Source organism: Cyclopterus lumpus, chromosome 2, assembly GCF_009769545.1.
Source record: "Cyclopterus lumpus isolate fCycLum1 chromosome 2, fCycLum1.pri, whole genome shotgun sequence".
Lineage (NCBI taxonomy): Eukaryota > Metazoa > Chordata > Actinopteri > Perciformes > Cyclopteridae > Cyclopterus > Cyclopterus lumpus.
The window spans coordinates 6,103,851-6,122,202 of record NC_046967.1 but is presented as its reverse complement, the minus strand read 5'-3'; the positions used below and the strand labels follow the sequence as shown (position 1 = coordinate 6,122,202).

The following is an 18,352-nucleotide window of genomic DNA, read 5'->3' as shown; positions in this document are numbered from 1 at the left end:
CAGTACAAAAAACACAGACATGCAAAGTGATGTCACATGACATGGGCAGGGCCTGTAGGTGTGGTAGCTCAGGGATTACATGTGGTGGGGGGGGGGAGAGAGACATCTCTGTCCCTCCTCTTAGCACTTAATAACACAGAAGAGATAGCTAATAGAGAATGGGAAGACTCGGTGGACACAGGTGAGTGCAAAAGGCCGTGGGGGGTGTGGGGCACACGCAATCAGCGAAGTGTTTCTGAGGGTGAGCGCGGAGGCCTTTTAAAAAGCACTAATCCCTCTTACTGGAGGGACGCTGTAAGCTCATTTAGAACTCACCATACTGCTTGAACAACATGGCTGAGGACAGACAGCGTGGGTCCTGTGTGAGTTAAGGTGCATTGTTTGTATGAAGAGGAATTTGTCGTGGATTTATTGTAATGTTATTATAGAACTATGGAGGAGGCTCTTTTTTATCATTAACACAAACTGTGATTATTAGTCTCTTTCTACAACTGAACCTAGGACCCAAGTATTTGAGTCGTGTACTTTTGGATGAAATTATCTATATATTTAGCTTACTTTTAATACTTGTATTTACCAGAACTAAGTCGGAATATAATAGGGAGGGGAAAGCATACATTTAAATAGAAGAAATAGAGTAGAAATACATAAACAACTAAACAAAAACAAAATATCTTAATTAATCCTGAGAAATGTACTCATATTTAAATTGTAAATACAGCTCCGTCCCCGTTCCGTTGTGAGCAATTCGTCCTGAGCCACCGATCGCGCGCGGGCGTGAGAGGAACCGGTGGCACGCGCGTGTTGATGAACTCATACGCACAGCTGTTTTACATCGGCACGCTGCGGTGAACTCGCGAGCTTAAAAATACACCGGGGGGCGTGGCTTTGATCAAGCTGTTGATAGAGGAGCACACAGAGGTCAAAGGTGAAGCCGGAGAGAGAGAGAGAGAGAGGGAGGGAGAGAGAGGGGGAGAGAGAGAGAGAGAGAGAGAGGGAGGGAGAGAGAGGGAGGGGGAGAGAGAGAGAGAGAGAGAGAGAGAGAGGGAGAGAAAGAGAGAGAAAGAGAGAGAGAGAGAGAGAGAGAGAGAGAGGGGCGGGCTCTCTTTATCCACCACGTTGGCTTTCGGGTGGTAATTCTGAGAAACGCTTCCAGGTGTAAACAGTTGCGGATTTAGACGTGACGTCTCGCGCGTGAGGAGGCTTCTCTGCTCATAGTCTCAGTGAGTAATTAAGTGTTACTTTTTTTTAAGAGTTTACAAGGTTTAGCAAATCCCCCAGAAATGTGTGGAGATGTTCTTCTTTTTATAAAAGTAAACTTAATATTTTTTTTAACTAAAAGAAAGAAAAATGCTTTGCACTATTTTCTGATGTTTTCCTGACATGCAAGACACTATAGGTGAATGAGAGTAAGAGTTACTAGTAGCATCTCTATGTTGGGTTTAGTCATGGGTGTGAGGGTCAGGCCTTCTCTTCGAGTCCCTGTAGGACATTTCACACTGGCCACCCGGTGCCAACTGCACTGCTGTTCCTGCAGCTCTCCAGAGGTCATGTGATGTGTATGTTTCCCCACAGCTGCTGATCTTTCTCACCTTGCAGGAGCTTTACCTGACATTGTGAGGAGTATCAGATCTGGAGGAGAGAGTGGGTGGGGGTGGGTTGAGATGGATGAGCAGGAGAATCCATTGGAGAGAGACCACTTCCTGTCTGTGGTTCTGCCAGGGGGGCTGGAGAAGAACGCCACAGTGCATGGAAGGTGGGATGCTTTTTTCTTTGTTATATGGTCTTCTATGGGGCAATTTAGATTATTGTGTTGTTGTGTATACACGTAAATGTACATGACTGTAGGCAGTATGGTTTCTTGGAGGCTTTTCTTTAATGCCCTGAACCCGACTTGGTCCTGTGCTATAGTTTAGAGTGCATCATGGGAAATGTAGGATCCAGTGTTTCTTGGAACTTTCTTGGAATATATATATATATATATATATATATATATACTTATATATATATATATATATATATATATATATATATATATATATATATATATATATATATATATATATATATATATATAGCGAGAGAGATTATTTTATGTTCAGTGTTTTGGTTTATTCCCCCTTTGGAAAGTTATAATTATGATAAACCTGCACCTGCTCTAAATGGGAAAATAGTGAATTCCATAATATTTGTTAAATGTTCTCTATGGCCGCTTGTTTTCTTTTTCCTTCTCCTCAACAGCAAACCAGTGATGGACCTGCTAGTGACCCTCTGTGCAAGCCACCACCTGAACCCGTCCGACTACACCGTCGAGGTGCTCTCGCCAAACAAGAACAACATCAGCTTCAAACCCAACTCTCCCATCGGCTCGCTGGAAGCGGACACGATTGTGCTGAAGCCCAAAAGCACGGATGAAAAGATCCGGAGGCCGTACATGCCCGAGGTAAAAAGGCACAAAGGCGGAAAGCCGTTCTGAGCCATAAATAATTGCGAAATCAATATTTATCTTGCCGTGTTTTAAGTGGACTCTCATTCCACCGTTGACAATCGAACCTTTCTTTGCAGCCGTCTGTACGTCTGTTGATCAACTACAACAAGTCCCATAAGGCCGTGGTGCGAGTGAATCCCAGAGTGCCCCTGGAGATGCTGCTGCCGGTGGTGTGTGACAAGTGTGAGTTTCAAGTAGAAACCACCGTCTTAATGAGAGACTCCGAGTCCGGAGAGCCACTGGCCCTGACGGACACCCTGAACGGCCTCGGGCTGCGGGAGGTGTTCGCCAAAGACACGGCGGACCACCAAGACCAACACAGGACCCCTGAAGCAGGTACGCGTGGGACGGCTCTGCTCCACTTGGCCTTTTTGGTTCTACGTCAGTAAAAATTGTGGATGGAATCAGGAACCTGGTGCTGTTTTTGGTAGAACCTCAGTCGTGGTTTCAAATGAGCTGAGCTGATACTAGAAGGTGGAGTTTAAAACACAGCAGACAACTGATTGGTCGGAGAGAATTGTCACAATAGCATCAATAGGGATCTACATTTTTTGTATCTACTAGATTAAAAATAAGTAAATAGTAGTTTGTAAAACTACAACGAACAATACAATATACCGCTGTCGAAGTTTGGAGTGTCTAGTTGAGGATGACGAGAAGACTTTATTGATATGAAAGCTTCTGTACACACACACACAAAATACATGAATATGCCTCTGAATATTCCAGTCTTCATAGTTAGTACTTTAATTAGACTCATTTCCATTGTTGATTTAAAACACTTTGTGAGCCCAAAATCGGATAGTTTCGTTTGGTGAGCTTCATTGTGTAGTTTTGGTGCTCTGAGAGGACCCTGAGGTCACTAACGCCTCATCTCGAAGAATGTTTAGAACGCCTCAACCACTCGGAGCCCTCTAGTGGGCAAAAGGTTGGCTCATGATATTTAAAGCCTACCTCTCACCTGCTGATGCATTGTTCTCTGTCTTAAACAGCTGCCCCGCCACCAGAGGCCGTCTCACCACCTCCGCCAGGTAACGCGTCCTCGAGCTCGGTCTCCGTGCGAGCCACGCTCTCTGCTGACTCATCTTCTTCTTGTTCTCCAGTGCTGCCACAGAAGGAGAAGAAGCAGAAGGACAACACGGGGTTCCTCAGCCTCTTTAGAAGACGGAAGAAAAAAGGCAAAACGGTACGGTGTGGCGACGGCCTGTGGGAGACGGAGTGAGCCTGTACCGGTCGGTGTTTGTGACCCAAACTTTTACATTTCCCTCTCCGTAGAGCGTCCCGGCTTCTCCTGGCCGCGATGCACATGTGGGAGTCGCCGTTTCCTCTTCTAACACCCTGCCAGCCGACGTGCCCAAGAAGAGACCAGCCCCTCAGCCGCCCATGAGCGTGTCCCTGAGCGTCCCCGACGACCTCGGGACCTGTCACGGATCACAGGTGGGTTCGTTAGGGGAGAAAGTCTTCTTCTGCTTCTTCTTGGGCTTTCTCCTGTTTGTGTCCTTTGTTTTTATTCTTCCTTTTGTTTTTACAATCAAACCTGGTTTGAAAGTTAGAGCATGGGTCGCCTTCACAGCCTCCCAACCAATGAAATGCATCGGATGTAATTTAATGTCGATGTCTCTCCGTAGAGGTCTGCAGAATCCACCTTAAGGAGGACCAAGAGGAGGGCCCCACCCCCACCCTGTGCAAACACCCACCAGGAGCCAGAGGCAGACCCAGAGGTTGAAGGTAAAACCGCCATTGATGACCGATGGGTGACTTTTGAGCTTTAGTGACTGATATTTAAAAGAGGAGCTACTGGATCCTGTGCCGGACTCATTTTATCATAGAGATTTAGTTCTTGAGCCTGCCAGCTCAATAAAATAGGTGATGTGGCTATTTAATGGTATAAATACAGAAGCCCCAACAGATAAGTGAGGAAGACATGAAGGATTTTAGTGGTGCACCTCAGCCTCTAGTGGCAGACATGAGTATTACAACTACTAACACTTGATTCTCACGGATCCCCTGATTTTATTTCTCACTCCCATTAATATAAAATAGGGTCAGTACCATTACAGAATAAACATGCGGGTGGCATAATCCCAATTGACCTTTTTTACAGCGTTCCAGTGGAAATGAAATGGTTCCAGAGTGGGGTGGATTCTTGTGTCTGCCAAATCCGCACGGCTCCAGCCGCCGCCTGGCGGGGTCACGTTAAATCAAGATCAAAATGTCAAAGCGGATACCATCAAACGGGATGATTTAGCAGTGAAATCCAGCACGAAAATACCGGCTTTTCTCCGTCGGAGCGGTTTAACCCCATTCAAGGCAATTAATGTGACCCGGAGAGCCTTGTTCATAGAGCACGGCTCAGTCTGGTCCAGGAAGAAGCCTCTATTGTCCGAGCTCTCATTCCCCTGTAGTCCGTCTGGTATGCTTTCTCTCTCGTCTTTTTTCTTTTCACCTGGCTACAGACGAGCTTTCAACGGACAACCGGCGCGCTGTTGTCAGACGAGCTGTAAATCATGTTAGGAACACTTCATTGTGCCCTGAGATGTGAAGGAAAAAAGAAGTGAAAGAAAAGGAAAAGTTCGCTCTAAACTTGGAGAGAACTTGTAATTATCGGACTCGATCGCCCTCGGCGGTGTCTCGGTTCGCTCCCGTGTTTTTATTATTATTATTTTTAGTCGTGATGGAGCTGCTGAGTTGGTTTGAATTCGTGGCGTGGAGAAACAACTCCCAGCTAAGAGTTGATGATCACATTCTTGATCCTGTCCTCCTACACTTGCATAAACATGTTCGGGGGTTCAGCAGGAAGCTTCCTGTTCCCGTTTGCATCATCGGGAGTTTCATGAACGTTTTTGTGTTGTTCTTTCTCTCCTCCCTGCTTCCAGACTCTGTTACCTGGAGGTGCTGATTGAGGGCTGCTGTCTCCTTTCCCTCCTCCCTCTTCCTCCTCTCCCTCCTCCTGCTGCTGCGTTGGCCTCTTCTTCCTCCTTCCTGTCCTAGTGGCTTTAACGGATGTCTGTCACTGTGGCCTGCTGCACTTCAATGCTGTTTATTTCTCCTGTTTTTTTAATTTATTTTTTATTTCATCCTGTCTTTCTAATTTGTCGGTTATTTTTGTGTGGAAATTCTGTAATTTTCTTCTTTTGTCTAAAGTTTTTGTTCTTTTTTGGGGGATTTCCTTTCTATAAACTAATTGCTCAGTGCCTTTTACTTCAAAACAAAGGCCAGAACAATATTCATATTTTCGTGTGAAATCTATAAGCTTTTATTATTATATTTTAACTAGATTATGAATTAATTTTATATTATTGTTATTATAAACATTTCCCCAAATCATGTTTGTATGTTGCATGTTAATTTCTTTCTCTGCTTAATCATTTGTACCTTTTATGTTTTTACAGATATTTGTTTCATTATGATTTTATCTATATTCTTCTGATGACCCATTTAGAAATTTTTGGGGACATTTTTTTCAATTTCTGTTTTATTAATTATTAATTCTATTATTACAATAAAAAAAACTAATTTAACTTAACAACGTGTTTCGGTCTCTGAACATTTAAGAGAAAAAAGTGTCTTTCTCATGCGTTTGTGATATTTAAATGATACATATTGGTGATTACTCTACAGACCTTCCATTGGAAATATTGGAAAGAGTAATTTCGTAAGTTGACTTTCCCTTAACTTTCCCCAGGGACTCTAGACTCCCTGAACGCTGCGGAGGAGGAGCTGAAAGAAAGCGACGAGTCCAACTCTGTACACCTATCATTGCCCTCATCTTCATCATCGCCACCTCCGCGGTCCTCCTCATCCTCCTCGCGTCCGTCATTCTCTCGTCTCCATGAAGTGACCATGCCTTCGTTCCGAGGGAAGGACCTGTCCGACGCCCGCTGTGCTCTCGCCAAGGTCCTGACGTCCTCCGTTTCCAAAGGAACCCTGGTCCAGCGTTTGAGGAACTCTGCCACCTTCCCAGAGTTCTACAGCGGCTCCTCCTTTACGCCCCAGAGGGGCTCCGATAATGTCGGAGCACCTCCCTTCTGTGCACAGCTTGAGCCCACGTCCAACCTCCCCACGGAGCACGAGGATCCCGCGCAGAGGAAAGGAATGACCACGTTCAAGGTGGTTCCCTCGAAGACGCTGAAGTCCGTGGATGCAGAACTCACCCCGGACCAGATGACGAGAGAAGAGGACTCTGGGAGGGAAGCTCCTCTAGAGGCTGAGGAGGATCCACGTTCACCTGACGGATCAGAGGCTCAAACACCTTTGCAGAGTCCAGAACCTTCTTCTCAGGATACTCCATCTTCTCCTGCACCACCACATGATGTAGACCGCTGTGGGAGTCTTGGCTCACCCATGTCTGAGGTCAGGGTCACCGTTGAAAAGCAGACGGAAGAAGATGAACCTGAAGTCCCATCCGAGGTGACGCCAGCAGACTGCAGAGATGGGGAACCTACCGGTGAGGGTCAGGAGGACCGGACTGAGTGCCAAAGCCCCGGTGGACTGTCTGCAAGTACAGACATGGACCGCTGTGGTCCATATACTGAAGAAGTGGGACAAGAAAAGAAAGAACAGGATTGCTTTCCTTCCCCCCCTCCTCCTATCTTCTTTGATGAACACATGGAGGAGAAGGAGGAAGAAGATACGACAGCTTTTTCTCCGCCGTCTTCTCAGCTACCAAGTCCAACCTCCAACGGGCAAACTCACCCTGCGGCGGCACCGGACAAGATGAGCTCGGCCCCTTCCAGATTTGCGCAGGCTGTGGCGTTGGCCGTGCAGAGGACCCGTCTCCAGAGCGGTGGGAAAGGTTTAGGCCCCCAGGCCCCCAGTCGTCCACTTCCCTCACCACCCAGGTCCACATACCAGTACGGTGAGTTCCACAGTGAATGCATTGTTTTATTTCTGGACATTTGATGACTGTTTGTCTCCAGAGGAAAGACGTGATGTGTGATGTCTGTCTGTCTCTGTCTGCTGCAGGTGCCTGAAGTCCTCCTTGTTTAGGTTCATGAACAGGAGCAAGGACACCATGTGACCTCCAAATGACCTCCAAATGACCTCGGATGACGGACGGCATCGGTTCCTACGGTGATGAGCACCTTGACTTGGTCTCTAACCCTTTTTTAAATTTATTTATCAGTTTTTGTGAAAGACGCCTTTTGTCGTCGAGTTTCATGTCCGGACTTCACAGGTTGAACATTTTCCATTGTCAAGTCGGCCAAAAGCACAGGACCCGAGTTGTTAAAGGGACAACGTCCTGTTTTCTTCTTTCTACTTCCTTTTCACTGAAGATGTGCCAAGGGCGGTCGCGGCGCCGAAGGGAGAGCTTTTTAAAAGGTTTTTGTTGGTGTGAAACAAAAGGAATGATGACCTCTCATTCTAAAAAGCTTCACTATGTTTGTTAGTTAGTTACTTTTATGCTTTAAGACACGCAGGCTGCATTAAAACTCCTTTTCTTTTTGGCCACCAGATGGCAGAAGTGCATTGTTTCTGAAACAATATATAGATATGAGTTCTGGTGGATGCAGCACATTATGTATAATTTAAAGATAAACCTCAGTAAATATAGTTTTTTCTAATAACTGCAGATGATGAATGAGCTGAAATGAAACATTATGACAATATTTAAGTCCATTAAAATTTTCCCAGAATAAAAAAATCAAAAACATATTTAACGGGGCCATGAGAATTTCCTGCGTATTTAACAACAACAACAACAACAACAAAAAACTTGTTGGAAACATCAGTTTAGCGCCGGGCATCTCAACACCTTCCTGAATAAACTCAGTCCACTTTGCTCACACACACACAGACACACACACACACTCTCTCTGCTGTGTCTTTAATGGACCCGCACCTCGGGGCAACATTGCACAGCTATACTCGGGTGCCAAAAAGAATCCGCACTGCTCTCCGCATCGATCCGGCCTTGGAGGAGCGGCAAGGAGCTGTGCGAGGTAGAGACCTAGCCAGAACCGCCCGTGGCTAAAGCTCCACGTTTGCCAGGCCTGGACTGAGTGGGCTCGCTTCAAGACTTTATTTCTCTCTCTCTCTAACATTCCTCGCTCCACCTGAGGAGAGGGAGAGGATGAAGAGGACGCGTTGCTGGTGGATGATGGGAGGTGACCGTTGACCCTGTCGTGTTTCCACGCCCCCCCCACCCACCCCCCAGAGGGGGCGCCCGGCCCTCAAGGGCACAGCCGTGTCACACCGCCGTTGTCATGGAGAATGCCATTACCGCCCCAAAGGGAGAGGGAGCCATGTCTGACGGTTTCTTTTTTCTTTTCTTTTTTTAACGTCTGTGGAAAAAGAAGCACATGTCGGAGAGGAGCTCTTTTTCTGCCCAAAGCAATGATATCCACTGTAAGTGACAACTCTGGCATTCTCCTGTTTTAGCAGTGAAAGGTTGAATTTCAACCCCGAACAGCGATGTTGCAGACAAAAGAAAGCCGGATCTCTTAATGCGGCGCAACGTGAAATGCTACTGTTGTCATGTGCATTTACGGGGAAGATGCTATCAGCGCTGCTTTTTTTTTTTTTTTTTGTCTACACAAAAGAGGTTTTTGACGCTTTGGAGGACACTTCAGAGCACATCCCAGTTGAGAGGAGGCCAAGAGCCGGGTCAACCACATGTTCCTCATGTCGCGTGGAGATAGAATATGTATTTATGAACATAAAGTTTTGTTTTTTTGTATAATCACCTTACACCGCCCAAACCTCTGACCCGGCACGATAACCTCGGAATAAAAAACAAATGTGCAACAATATGAAGAAATTACATAAAAAAATGTTCCCCATGCATTCTGCTTATTGATATTTACGTACTAACAATAGGTAGGATCATCATTTTATCATTTATTTTGGCAACAAGGTGTTTCCATTTAATAACAAGTACATGAAGTACCATATGTGAAAACAAAATGATGCAAGCCTCTGAAATGTTTTAGTTTTTTGAGCATCCTGTTTTTGTTTGGCTCGCTGCAAAGCAGTCAAGGTCATAAGGTCACGACTGGTTTCAACAGGAGAGTAAAGAAACCGGTCCGACTTCATCTGTTGCAGGAAAGTGGGCTACTTCTAGACGGACTTCAGGGGGACTAATTCATAGTGAATTCTGGGTAAATAAGGTTTTACAAACAAGTTATGAACCATGATTATTTGCTTTGTTCTTTGTCATTTGGAACCACTGGTCAGCAGGTGTGGAGGACTAATTCTAGAACTGTTTGTGAACTTAAAGTTCAGAGGGTGACGTCATGCAAAGGCCCGTCTCACACGAAGATCAAAGTGTTCCTCTTCCTCGGTCATCCACGAGTAAATGTAAAAGAAATCCTATGCGTGTTTTATAAGCACAAGAATATATGATGACTGTAGTTTGCACAAAGAAAAAAAAAAAACAGCCCTGATCAATAACGCGAACCGCGCTAATCCACATTTCTCATTTATTTATTCCTTCATCTCCTCCTTCATCTCTAGTTAGCTGTCCATCAGATGCTTCTGGTGGGGAGATGCCCGCGAGCCGCTGGAAGTCAGAATGTGATTATAAAACAGCGAAGGGAGGCCGCGGGGTGGCTTCACCGCGTCTGCATGCGTTGGGGGGGCGGGGGGGGGGTGCAGACCGCTAATATATGTGTGTTTACATGGCACCTCCATGCTTGGGTAGAAAATAATCAATAGATGAATCACCCAAAGCAGTGCAGCTCACCCCAGGCAGTGTGGAGCAGCTATTCTTTTCCATTCACCTTGGGGACGGCATCCATCGGCCCCCCTCCCTCCTCCCCCTCCTCCTCCTCCCTGAAAATGAGGCAATGGTTGCCTAAAACATTACCACCGCTCGAGGGGGGGCTGCTTGGAAAGTAATGCGGGGAGAGCACAGATGACCCCCCCTCACCTCCTCCATGTTTGCGCTCGCTTGCCTCCTCTTTGGCGGAGCGGCGTATCACGGAGCTCCGGCCTCATTGGCGTTGTCAGGCGCTTACAGTGGTGTTTATCTGCATTGTGCTGCTGGTTAACTGGTTCAAATGTTATGGAAATGATATTTACCTCTTCTTTGATCCTGTAAACTCCAAACACGCAGGCCCTTTTTCTCTCCCTCCCCTGGTTGAGGAAAGAAGGGCTTAAAGAGGCGCTATAAATACAAACAGGGGGGGTAGATGTCCAAATCTGAGCTGTGTTGAGTTTAAATCAATCACGTTTCAAGGCTTTCCAACTGAAGCCTTTTTAAATCAGCTGCTTGTACGCTTAAAGGACACGGGCAAACATTTTTTGACACGAACGTGCAAAGTCGAGCCGTTTTGATTCATGGCGCTCGGCGGGGAACAGAAGCGGGGGCCACGTTTGATGGCTGGACGTGGAGTGGACGGCCCTCGATAGATGGTGGACAAGCCCCCGTGTCTGGCTCATTTTTCTTCATTCATCCCTTATCGCTGGATCCTGAGAGGAGGGGGGGGACGAGAACGCAGCTCTTCGCCCGTGATGAATGGTCGACGTCCCCCGATTCAACGCAGGAGACAAACTTGACACAATCGGCGCGGTTAATTTGTCACCGGGGGGCTGTCGCTTTGATCGAAACAGACGCCCCGCTGCCCTCTGATTCTATACAATGAGAGCAACGAGCACTTTAATGCAAAACAATGCGTTTTGCTCTCCTTCTGATCCCTCCCACCCTTGCGTACATCTTTGACTTCGCTGCCGCTCAACTCTAATCACTCTAAATGATCGTGGCCTTCATCTCACTGAGAACTTACTGGTAATGAAGCTTTGAATGACAATGCAGTGCTGGTTTATAACCAAGAGGGGGCACAGTAATCCCTGCTTCAGATCAGTGACATTAAGAAGAGAAATATATCCACTTTGATGGGGGGTATTGAGACAATGATTGTTGAAGTTGTTGCAGATTAGGCTTTTACTAGAATTAAATAATCCAAACAGCTGTAAATAACTTGAGTTATGATACAATAATGTGTTTACACTTAGTAAAAAAGCTTTCAATTTCTCCCCTACTTGTTTCAACTAGTTTTTCAACAAGTCAAATGTAATGCGGTAACACACTACAACACAATCGGGTACCATAAAATACTTACCTTTTCCTACTGGTACTCTAATGTAGGCACAATGTTATCGAGTACAATAAAAAGGGCATTGCAGTGATTCCGTAAATGCTTCCCACAAAAAAAAAAAATCTGAAGTACATCTGACAAAAAGTGGAGAACGCTGGTTGCTGATGTCCGCTAACAATATGGCTACAATAAACAATATAGAATTCAAGATACACATTGTAGTTTTACTGATTAACAAACTTGATTGCAATTTGTTGGTCATAAAATACAATCAGTGTTACAGTCCAGCACTGCTTCAGCTCATAATGAGCTGGAGTAGAGTTCACAGCTCTGAGGAGGAACAACTAATCTAATAATGTAATAATATAATAAATCGATGTAGGTGGAACAAGCTGATCTGTAATTACAACAACAACAAGGTGTGTGGGCTGTAATTACACGTTAAAAACAAGGTGCACATGCTGTAATTACATGGTAAAAACAAGGTGTGAGTGCTGTAATTACACATTAAAAACAGTTTGCGTGGGCTGTAATTACATGGTAAAAACAAGGTGTGAGGGCTGTAATTACACGTTAAAAACAAGTTCTGTGGGCTGTAATTACATGGTAAAAACAAGGTGTGAGGGCTGTAATTACACGTTAAAAACAAGGTGTACATGCTGTAATTACATGGTAAAAACAAGGTGTGAGGGCTGTAATTACATGTTAAAAACTTGGTGTACAGGCTGTAATTACATGGTAAAAACAAGGTGAGGGCTGTAATTACACGTTAAAAACAAGTTCTGTGGGCTGTAATTACATGGTAAAAACAAGGTGTGAGGGCTGTAATTACACGTTAAAAACAAGGTGTACATGCTGTAATTACATGGTAAAAACAAGGTGTGAGGGCTGTAATTACATGTTAAAAACTTGGTGTACAGGCTGTAATTACATGGTAAAAACAAGGTGTGAGGGCTGTAATTACACGTTAAAAACAAGGTGTACATGCTGTAATTACATGGTAAAAACAAGGTGTGAGGGCTGTAATTACATGTTAAAAACTTGGTGTACAGGCTGTAATTACATGGTAAAAACAAGGTGTGAGGGCTGTAATTACACGTTAAAAACAAGGTGTACAGGCTGTAATTTAAAAGTCAGAATAAGGTCTGTGGGCTATAATTACACAATAAGAACACAGTGTGAAAAGCTATAATTACACAGTATGAACAAGGTTTGCTGGCTGTAGTGACAGTCAGAAGAAGGTGTACAGGTTGTAATTACACCATAGTAAAAAGATGTGCAGGCTATAATTACACAATAAGAACAAGGCACTTATATGAAGTGTTGACCATTTTCCCCGAACTTCTGTTTTGTTTCCCAGAACTGTACCCTCTATTGACAGTAGACTAAAATTATAATTTATTTAGTACCAATAGGAATCAGTAAGTATTTTATTGGTACCTGATCCATACAACAAATGGCTCTGTAAGTCATGCGCGGTATTAATAAGCGCTAACTTTTACAGTCTCTTATGCAAGCCTCTTGATGGAGCCGCAGCACTCAGCAGCAGTCCTAAAAATACTAGATTTTTTTTATTCTCCTCTTTCTTTTTTGTCTGTCATCATTAATAATTCATCTCTTTTCTCGGATGCTAAAACAACAACAAACAGAACAACAGCTCAGATAATGTATTCAGTCAAAAGCTCATTGTCTAGGGGAGGAGGAGAGGGGACAGTGAAAATGTGCACTGGAGTGAGACAAGAGAGCACCCCGACAGGGAGAGGCTCAATGTCACTCCGCAGCATGGCGGGAATAAAGAAAAACAAACGCCAGAGGGGGAAAAAAAAGAGAGAGAGGAAGATACAGTTTGTAAGTCATAAAAGCCCAATTAGAGGCATTAGGGTCCTCAAATGGAGGATTACAATGAATAATTTGTGACTGCAATTTTTCTGACTGATTGTGCCATTAATGTGGGTGACAAAAAAAAGGATATATTTTAGAGACTGGCTAGTAGAAAAGCTCTTAATGCTGAGAAAAAAAAGAAAAAAAAACAGTAATTCAAGGTTACATGAATATGGTGCCAAATCTGCACCCTGGCTGTCCATTGACTCAGCTGCCTTACTTTAAATCTCTTCATTCCCCCTATCACCCCTTCATTTGGAGTAGTTCGACCTTGGATGTCTGTGGTGTGAACCAGTGCCCCAGCTTTCACATTACGCCAGATAGGATCCTGACTCATTCAATTTAAGCCCATCAAGAAAGCACAATACAAGGCAAATTAGCTGCCATTATTTAGACACTTTCATGCCCCCAATTTAAGGTTATATGACAATTAGTCACATTTGTCTCCGCTGTCTTCATGGTTGTCCGTGTTCTCTGTAACATACATGGGCCTCATCAAGAAGATTTGGGTATTTATGTCTTTAATTCACAAATTAAAGGAAGTAGCCAATTTAATACTCATTGTGGCACATAATATCCAGTGTTGCATTTTCAGACTATTCTTTATTGAAAAAGAACACACCGAACAATTGGCTCATTATCTTCATGGCAGCTCTGAAAATAGTTTCAACTGCCGCAACATTCATTGGGGTTTTGATTTCTGAGGATTCAAACCTGGGCTGTGCCTAAAGTCAGGGAAAGTTCAAGATATTATTAAAAGAGCGCGCCGCTAATCCAACATTGTACTCCCGCGTGATTGTTGGACTCGTGATGGACGGTTTAAAAAAATAATATAAATGCTGAGCAGTCGGGAGATGTTTTTTTTTCTTTGCATTTTTATTCCACACTTTCTTCTTCCTCGTCAAACCCTGGTGCCTGTATTACCCACAATGCAACTCGACCATCTAGCGTTTAGCCTGGAGGTTTGGGTGTGTTTTGCTAGCGGCGACGATCTTGTGGCCTCGAGCAGAGATGAGGAGCAACAGATGTTCGGCAAGTGAATGATACTTTCTGTATCCGCGAGGAGTCCGTGTGATGTAAATCAGTTAATGTGCAGCTCTGTGCAGACAACAGTGTACAACCAAATTGTTATGGGATAACGGTCTAATGCACATGTGTGGAAAGTGGAGTCCAGAAAGTAAGCAGAACTACTACGTGTCCGTAAGCTAACGTACATTTGGATTAGTTCTCTGTTTCATACTTGGCTTCAGATGGCAGTACAAAACAAAAGCCAGTTGCCAGTATGCAATTTATTTCTTAGGAAAAACACAGTCTATCAATAATGCATTGTTTCCTTTATTAAAACGAGAGAGAACGGAAAAAGTCAAGGAGACATGGGAGAGAAAGACCTGGCAAGAATCCATCCGAGGCTAACGGGAGTACAGAAGCGCTTTACTTCCGGAGAGGAAAGATAAAAGGCCGTCTTTTGAACGGAGTTAATGACGAGTCTCACCTGAGGTCTGTGTTGCAGACTGTTTCCTGAGTTTACCTCTCAACGGGCCTGAGCATCGATCACCGAGACCTGAATCTGGTTTTCCATTCCTCCTCGCAGAACCCTCTCTCTCAGAAGCGCATCGTTTACAACATTCGTTCTTATCTTCTGCATTGTTGCGCGGCGGTACACACACTTTACATCCATCTCTGCTCTGAGTTTAAGGTGCAAGGTTTAGAGGAAGAATGATGCTTTCAAATCTCATTTTGATGAGTTTGTTGAAGAAAAAACCCACCAGGGCCACGCTATGAACAGGTGTTCACGCCACCTTCCAGCTCCCGCTCTTTATTAAGCCTAAAGGTAGCTTTAACCTCCGCGCCGTCTCACTTAGGGTAAACAAACATGAACCCTGCACACAGCGGGAATCTGCTATTCAGAATCACTTTCTTTTTTTTTTACGTGTGTGGAATTGTGATTGAGCCGACACCGTATATACGGATTGCAACGCCACTTTGTCTGTATGATGCTTTTAGAATTTTGGCAGCTTTTTATGTACGATGCGCTACGAAAGGATGAAAACCTTGTAATGATACGGATGTCTTGTGTAAAAATAAAAAAGCTGTAAGCAGAGTGGCCCCAGATGTCTGCCAGAAACAATTTGGCACAGGTTAAATCTCTATTAATTTGTATGCCTGAGCTGTGTTAGTTTAAAGAGCTTTAACCACAACCTTTCTTGCTACCTTGTCTGCGTACTTGGGGAAATGTACAATAAAATACAAAATAGAATAAGTGCTTGCTGGTAGCCGCCAAGAAATTATAGGTTTTCAGCCACTGAAGGAACATCTTTATCATGTGCTCTTCATTTGAAAAGAGATGCCAATTGAGTGATATATGTTAGAACCATGGATTTGAGCATCTGTAAAAATACCACCTGAATGTGTGTGTGTGTGTGTGTGTAAGAAGCCTTCTTACAAGGCAGCAGCCTATACTCGTCCTCACAATCTATTTTCAAGGCAATAACCAAAGTTCCGCATTGAAGACAGTGCTTCGAATATGCTTTTAATTGTATGTTTTTAGGATATTGTAAAGTTAAAAAAAGGGCCGAGTACCTGGCTCTATCTGTCTCAAATGTAATATGAATTCATGGTGTGATACCTGGAGTTTATTAATTCAGGGCCACAGAGACAGCTGAATAATGAAATTTAATGAAAATTTTAGACGGACTAAAAGTCAGAGTGCTTCCGTCATTAATTTTAAAAGCACACATACCATCAGTCTTCACACAGTAATGATACATTCCTCCATTGGGCTTCATGTTATACAGTATAGCAACTATACTGCTTCGAAAGGACTTCGCGTTTTTCTGCATCCGGTTGAATTCAAGGTCCCGGTATGTGCACAATTGGAAAAGAGTTTACTTGAAAGTAGAAATATGGACTGAAGGCAAACAGTTTTTTGTTGGGAAGACAAGAAATCAAGGTCCTCTCTGGCTTTATTAAAACATTTCAATGCATCACCTGACAAAGTATTATTTCAGAATAATATGCTGTGTTGAATGGGTACTCAATCATAGAATGTAGGGTGCATATATATATATAATTAATAATCATGTAACTGCTGTGCTGCATAATGAGAAGATTTACTCTTTATTATTTCAGTGCATGTGGCATTATTAAGCATTAAAAAAAAACTTTTGGATAATCTAATCGTAGGTAGGTAGACACATCTAATTATTTCAGAGCCAGAGGAGATGGTGGGGGAAATATTCTGCCGTAAAAGAAAATATATAATATATCCCGGGTCGATAATTTCTATTTTGCATCGTTCCGAGGTGGAAAACACCGTTTTTTTTTTAAGAAACATGGTTTAAACAGGACACTAAACATATCGTAATGAGATAGTAAGTTTCACAATACTCGCACATTATAAATTATGACAAACAAAGAATAGTGCGTACGTACATCTCTTTTCCTTTTTTCTGACCCCCTAAAAATGTTTTACAGTCCCTTAATTTAACTTCTTGCCGGTCACTTTAATTGTTACGATAAAACAGATCACATATTTAGATGTGCAGAGTCTGACTGCACAGTGTCTCACTAACCCACTGAATTGAACAGTAATAACCTAACTCTGAAGGAGATGAAGACAAAAGGTAGAGTAAGTCGGACTTCTCTCACTCTTTTTGTCATCATAAAGCAACAAACTTTGAAAACTGATTTCTTCAAAGAGAACATATCTTCCTGTGACCCTGTTTTCCAACAAATGTGTTGTATCTACAACAGCTATCTTAGCGCTAGTGCAATGCTTTATTTCATAGTTAAAGCACTAGAATTTAATTTCTGGTCAGAACAATAAATGTGAACAAAATTCAATTAAGTTCAGAATGGAATAATAATCCTCTCAGGAATAGCCTTTAGTATTTATCATGAATTCACTTATTTAAAAGAAATTCACATTCTATTCATTTGCACACTTCATAATTAATTGGGTTATCAAATTCCCTTCAAATTAAGAGCAGACACAAGTTTTACTCAGTAAACATGAACCAAAAAATATATATCTTAAGTGATAATTGTTCAGCCTGATGGCCTTCAGCTCTCTTTCTCCATCTGGGCTTAAATTTCTTTGCCAAAAAATGTAGGGACCATTTTCAATAAATAAATGAATGAATAAAAGTGGCCTTGTTGCACGACATCTCTAAGCACCGTCCTCTCTGCCGGCCTTTATTTGCCGTCTCTCCCTCTTTGTGTTGCTTATAACGTATTGAGCCAGCACAATAGGGCCACTACCAACCAAAAAGGATGCCGGCAGGAGAGTAAATCCACTCAGATCCCTGTGGTTTACTCATCCTACCTCACGTCCCGTAGACTTGCCACTATACCTCCGGCCCAGCGTGGGCTGCATTCAGCCGGGCACGGCGCTACCGGACCGGCCGCGTGAAAGCCCAATGTACTCTGACCCCAGAGGAGATTGGATCCTCGGTCGCGGGAGGAACTTGGCGGCGGCATCCGTGGCACCGCAGTCCGACTCCTGACTGAGGGATGATTTCTTAGTTGTAGACTGATAAGATTCCAGGCTGCAATAAATCACGAGTCAATAGACTGAACAATGGATGATCCTCTTCACTTTTCTTACTTTTCCTGTGAAGGTTCGAGTGCAGTAGATTTAACGTTTTTAAATATACAAGGACTATACAAAAATGAGTTGATGTGGGGAGTGTGTTTCACTAGCTTTACAAAATAATTCAATGGACCATTCACTTGACTCCCCTTAAAATATCAGTGATGAATTGGCACACAGTCCTGATTTTTTTTTTTTTTTTTTTTCAATCAACTTCTTGTTATAAGTGATGGAATCCCACATGAACACAGCTTTGCTCAGGTTTTATGCATTTCAGAAAAATGTGCCGGCACATATTTCTGCCCACGAATAAGAACTTTTTAAAATGTTTTAAATTATTATCTATAATGTGGT

General features: G+C 43.5%; 1 protein-coding gene across 10 annotated transcripts; it reads left to right on the top strand.

Moving 5' to 3' along the window:
* Nucleotides 1–75: 75 nt before the first annotated feature.
* Nucleotides 76–8,143, top strand: cobll1a (cordon-bleu WH2 repeat protein-like 1a). 10 transcript variants are annotated; one of them, XM_034554522.1, is made up of 10 exons: nt 1,052–1,223; nt 1,576–1,756; nt 2,242–2,443; nt 2,566–2,824; nt 3,481–3,519; nt 3,592–3,674; nt 3,764–3,925; nt 4,117–4,216; nt 6,174–7,346; nt 7,454–8,143. In XM_034554522.1, the coding sequence occupies exons 2-10, from the start codon at nt 1,665–1,667 to the stop codon at nt 7,459–7,461; spliced, it is 2,118 nt and encodes a 705-aa protein (XP_034410413.1). In that variant the 5' UTR covers nt 1,052–1,223; nt 1,576–1,664; the 3' UTR covers nt 7,462–8,143. The 10 variants fall into 10 exon arrangements, with proteins under 10 accessions (XP_034410398.1, XP_034410373.1, XP_034410426.1 ...); XM_034554499.1 differs by having other exon boundaries at nt 3,475–3,518; nt 3,588–3,674; XM_034554515.1 differs by having other exon boundaries at nt 3,475–3,519.
* Nucleotides 8,144–18,352: the final 10,209 nt, after the last annotated feature.

What these genes read in the sequence shown, in the direction of transcription:
- cobll1a (XM_034554482.1), top strand. Translation starts at nt 1,665, where the DNA reads ATGGATGAGCAGGAGAATCCATTGGAGAGAGACCACTTCCTGTCTGTG. An exon ending in AACGCCACAGTGCATGGAAG is followed by an intron (nt 1,757 to 2,241) that starts GTGGGATGCTTT and finishes TCTCCTCAACAG; the next exon opens with CAAACCAGTGATGGACCTGC. An exon ending in GGCAGACCCAGAGGTTGAAG is followed by an intron (nt 4,217 to 6,173) that starts GTAAAACCGCCA and finishes AACTTTCCCCAG; the next exon opens with GGACTCTAGACTCCCTGAAC.